Source organism: Orycteropus afer, unplaced genomic scaffold (genome assembly GCF_000298275.1).
Source record: "Orycteropus afer afer isolate SDZICR_OR568_19922 unplaced genomic scaffold, OryAfe1.0 scaffold00037, whole genome shotgun sequence".
Taxonomy (NCBI): domain Eukaryota; kingdom Metazoa; phylum Chordata; class Mammalia; order Tubulidentata; family Orycteropodidae; genus Orycteropus; species Orycteropus afer.
In genome coordinates, this window is record NW_006921624.1 from 15,166,153 (window position 1) to 15,171,760 (window position 5,608).

The window sequence follows — 5,608 nt, forward strand, 5'->3', positions numbered from 1 at the left end:
GAACTCACAGATAAGGAATTCAAAAGAATTACATTTAGAAAAACACAGACAAAACTCTAGAACAATTTAGGAAAACAATACAAGAACAAGCTGACAAAATAAATGAAAAATTAGAAACTACAAAAACACCAAATAGAAATCCAGATTAATATTAAAATTTTAGAAATAGATAACACATTGAAAGGGTAGAGTTGAATCAATGGAACAAAGAATTAGTGAGATTGAAGACAAATCTTTCAATACTACTTTGTTAAGGGAAAAATCATGAAAAAGATTTAAAAAACAAAGAGGAAAGTTTAAGATTTATGTGAGATACCATCAAGAGGAATAACTTATGCATGATTGGAATTGCAAAACAGGAAGAGACAAATAAAACCACAAAGAAAAATTGTTAAAGTTTTCTTGGAAGAGAACTCTCAAATATGATAAAAAATGAGAAGATATACATTCAAGAAGTTTGTGAACATCAAACAGGATAGACCCCAAAAGAAAATCACCAAGACATTTCATAATCAAACTTACCAAAGACAAAGACAGAGACAAAGGAAGAATCCTGAAAGCAGCACACAAAAAATGAAAAGTTACCTACAAAGGACAACCAGTAAGACTAAGCTCTGATTACTTGGCAGAAACCATGCAGGTGAGAAGGCAATGGATGACACGTATAAAACCCTGAAAGAAAAAAGTTGCTAATAAAGAATTACATATCCAGCAAAATTGTCTCTCAAATATAATGGCTAAATAAGTACATTTCCAGATAAATAGAAATTAATAATTTGTAAAAACCAGACCAACCTCACAAGAGACGCTAAAGGAAGTCCTTCGGACAGAGAGCCAGCAACAGTAGTCAACAACTCATGATTAACATACTTGACATAACCCAGAAACCAACCCACATACAGAAGCATCCAAAGTAAAATAAACTTAAAAGACTCTAAACAGGGAACCAGAGACATCAATTGGTAAATGAGGACAATTATAAACCAAAAAGAGGGAATAAATATTAAAGGTACAGAACTTCTAAATGGAGAGGAAGTCAAGATGATTTTGAGATGGAACGGAGTGTTTTAAACTTGGGAAGAAAATAATAAATCCCAGAGTAACCTCAGAGAAAGTAAATAAATAAGTATATAAACATCATCAAAATGAAAAAGAGGAAAGGCACAAATAGAATGAACAAATCTGTCCTGGAGGAAGTATAGCCAGAATGCTCCTTGGAAGCAAGAATGGCCAGACTTTGTCTTACCTACTTTGTTCCTGTTGTCAGAAAGGACCATTCCCTGGAGAAGGATGTCACAATTGGTAAAGTGGATGGTCAGAAAAAAAGGGAAAAGCCCTCAATGAGATGGATTGACACAGTGGTTGCAACAGTGGGCTCAAGTATAGCAGGGAACATGAGGCTGGCACAGGACCGGGCAGTGTTTCGTTCTGTTGTACATAGGGTCGCCATATGAGTTGGCGCCAACTTGACAGCACTTAACAACAACAACAACGAAAGCAATGAAGGAAATGTTTGAAAAATTCATAAACAAAATGAGTTCGGCACAGAAAATTATACGGAACAAAGAAATCAGCAGCGCTACAAAAAGGCATTCAACTAAATGACAGCAATAAATTCACACTTCTCGATAATTACACTGTATATAAATGGATCATATGCATGAATCGAGAGACAGAGAGTTGCAGAGTGGATAAGAAAACATAATCCATCAATATGCTGTCTGAAAGAGACACATGTTAGACACAAAGACAATAACAGACTAAAAAGTTGGAAAAAAATATACAAGTGAATGGAAATCAAAAAAGGGTCATAGTGACAATATTAATTTCTGATAAAATAGACTTTAAGACAAAAACCATCATAAGAGACAATAAAAGACATTATGTAATCATTAAAGGATCACTCAAACAAGAAGACTTAACCATAGTAAAATGTCTTCGCACTCAATGAAAAAGCCCAAAATACATGAATAACACTTTAACAGAATTGAAAAGAGAAGTAGATGACTCTACACTAATAGTTGTTGTTAGGTGCTGTCTAGTTGGCTCTGATTCATGGGGACCCTGTGTACGACAGAATGAAACACTGCCCGGTCCTGTGCCATCCCCACAATTCTTGCAATACCTGAGTCCATCATTGTAGCCACTGTATCAATCCATCTGATATATTTAATAGAGCTAACAGGGGTCAAAGGTATGGTATCTTCTTAGCCACGGCCAAACACCTTAAGGAAGTGAGTCACTGGGCCCATGGGCTAAGGACCATGGTCATAGGGGACATTAAGCTCAATTGGCATAACATGCCACACAAAAACATTGTTCTACACTCTACTTTGGTAAGTAGCGACTCCTGTCTTAAAAGCTTGCAAGTAGCCATCTAAGGTGCAATAATTGGTCTCTCCTCGACTGGAGCAAAGGAGAGTGAAGAAAATCAAAGATGCATGGAAACAGTCCAAGGACTAGTGGACCATGGGAACCTCAGCCTGCATAACCCTGAGACCAGAATAACTGGATGGCACCTGGCTACCACTGCGATCAATCAGAAAGGGATCAAAATTGGAGGTCCTGGATGGAGTGGGAGAAGAAAGTGGTACAAAACTCAAAATTATGTAAAAGACCAGGCTGACTGGTCTGATAAAGACTGCTGAAACCTGAGACTATGGCCCTTAGTCACCCATCAGGCTTGGAATTGAGCTCACTCCCGGCCAAACAATAGACTAGCCTATTAGATGAACTGTTACACCAGATAGGTCAGATAGAACAGTCATCTATGGGTGATCAGAGAGACAGCATTTGCACAGGGACAAAGCTGAGAGGGGAGGAATGCTTAGGAAAGAAGGACAGGGAAAAGTCACCACAGGGAGGAAGTGGTAAGAGAGCTGTTACATTGTGGGGATTGCAATCAATATCATGAAACAAAATGTGTATGAATAGTTGAATGGAAAATGAATTTGCTCTGTAAACTTTCACCCAAATCACAATAAAAATAAAAGAAAGAAAGAAAGAAATTGAATAGAGATACTCCTTGGAAATGTGCCCAGAAATCATGTGGAAATGAAACAGCCTACTTAATATAGCAGCAAGTGGGTGAGTGAGGAACACGGGGTAGAGGTTAATAGAGATTATGCATATTGAAAATTCACATTCACATTTGACGTGCATTTCTTTTCAGAAATAGACTGTGGCACCCCTCCTGAGGTCCCAAATGGCTATATCGTTGGAAATTATACATCTAGACTGGGCAGCCGGGCTCATTATGCTTGCAAAGAAGGATTTTTCAGTGGCCCAGAAGATACAGTTTCAATCTGTACAGTTTTGGGCACATGGGAGTCCCCCAAATTATACTGCCAAGGTGAGTTGAGTTAGGTTCCCAACTTTTGAGATTGTTCCATACTTCTTTCTAAATCATACTTTTGAAATTAGTCAAAAATATCAGTTGATTCTAAGAATAACATCTTATCATCTGTAAAGAATTACAATTCCACCTTAGATTTTTCTGTATTTGTAGAAGTTATACTTTTTTTTTTTTTCAATTGGCCTAGTATTTTCAGCACAAAAATTTAACTAGTAGTGTTGACTTTGGTTATTATTTTCTTATTCCTGACTTTTGTGGGAATGAGTTTAGTGTTTCATCATTCATTCATGATCTTTAATAAGTACACTTTCCTTGTGTTATGTGCCAAGTACTGATCTAAACATTTTATATATATTGACTCATTTAATCCTTACAGTATCCCTGTGCGTTAGGACTATTATTGTCACATTTTACTGAGGTAAGTAGGGCACGGAGAGCTTACGTATTTGTCCAAGGTCACACAAAGAGTTGAAATTTGAACCAGCAAATCTAACGTCACAAGTTGTACCCTTAACTACTCTGTCATACTGCTTCTATTTTGATGATGATGTTGGCTTTTGGTTTGATTTTGACTTTTGACTTTCTATTTCAATCTATTCCCACTTTACTAAAACAGTTTTTTTTTTTTTTCTAATCAGAAATGAGTTTTTTTTTATCACATATCTTTTAAACATGTATTAAGATGATCATATATGTTTTCCTCCTCTTCTTCAATAATGTGGTGGATTATATTTTTAGGTTTCCTGATAATGATCGTTGCTAACTCAGGGAATGAATTCTGTGTCTTTGGTATTTTATTCTTTTAATCTGGATTAGATTTGCCAACTTAAAATTCTTGCATTGATATTCATAAGTGAGATTATTCTGTTTTCCTTTTTGATGATGTCTTTAATGAGTTTGGTATTAGTATTATTCTGAATTAAAAAATAAATAAATAAAAAGAACGTAAAGCATTTCCTTCTTTCTTTATTCACTGCAAACCAAACCAAACTCACTGCCTTTGACTTGATCCCTGACTTATAGCAGTCCCTTCTTGGGTTTCTGAGACGGTATCTCTACAAAAGTAGCTTGCCCAGTCTTCCTTCCAAGGAGTGGCTCATGGGTTTGAACCACTGCCTTCTGGTTAGCAGTCAAATGCTTTAGGCACTATGCCACCAGAGCTCCCACCAGAGCTCTAGAATAGTGTAAATCGAATTTGTAAAGAGTTGAGAGATTTCACCTAGAAAACCATGTGGATGTGGCACTTTTGGGAAGGAAAATAAGCATGTTTCTTCCTATGCTTATTAGCTGTTTAAGTTTTCTATCCCTTTTGAGATCAATTTTAGTAATTTACATATTCATAGAAATTCATCTGTTTCAACCAGGTTTTCAAATTTACTTGTACATAGAAGCATAAAGTATCCACACTTACAATTTTCTATAGTTATATTTGTTTGTAATGGTGAAACGTTAGAAATAACCCCAATAGAAGAATGGTTAAGTAAATTGTAGCACATCCATAAAATTAAATATTATGTAGCCAATAAATATTACGTTGGAAAAAATAATACGTATTGATATAAATATTCACAGTGTATTACTGAGTTACAAATTGTGTGAGTAACATGATCTTATTTTTGAAAAAAATCCATATGCATGGATATGTTTAGGAAACAGTCTAGGTGTCTACATAAAAATGTTGTCAGTGGTCGTTACTGGGGTGAGGAGGTCCTGGATGACTTGTGTATTTTGTGTACTTTTTATATTGAATAAATTTCTAATGTATTCCAAAAAAAAAAAAAAAAAAACCGCAGTGCCACTGAGTCGGTTCTGATGCATAGCGACCCTTTAATACAGAGTGGAACTGCCTCACAGACTTTCCAAGGCTAGAAATCTTTGCTGGGACACACTGCCTCATCTTTCTTCCCTGGAGCAGCTGATGGGTTCACACTGCTGATCTTCTGGTTGGCGGCCGAATGCCTTAAACACTATGCCACCAGAGCTCCTTCTCATGTATTAGACTGAATAATACAGCTGTCTCCGTTTTGGAAAAAAACAAGCAGTTTTCACTGAATTTATTGCATAGCTAAGAAACCTCAGAGATGTGTTTGGCCAAGTTAATCATTTTGATATTCTGATTTAGGGTTCAGACAGTAAACACATTTTGATAGTCAATTAAGAATTCTGAAAGGACTTTTTTTTTTTTTTTTATTAGGATTTGGGTGAAGATTTACAGAGTAAATTCACTTTTCATACAGCAGTTCCCATATACTT

At 36.0% G+C, this 5,608-nt stretch overlaps 1 protein-coding gene across 1 annotated transcript in view; it reads left to right on the forward strand.

Moving 5' to 3' along the window:
• SUSD1 (sushi domain containing 1) overlaps positions 1–5,608 on the forward strand; it is a 121,267-nt gene that overhangs the window by 26,013 nt on the left and 89,646 nt on the right. Inside the window, exon 5 of the mRNA XM_007936768.2 lies at positions 3,173–3,352. Within this exon, the coding sequence (XP_007934959.2) occupies positions 3,173–3,352 (180 nt within the window). The remainder of the gene's footprint in view (positions 1–3,172; positions 3,353–5,608) is intronic.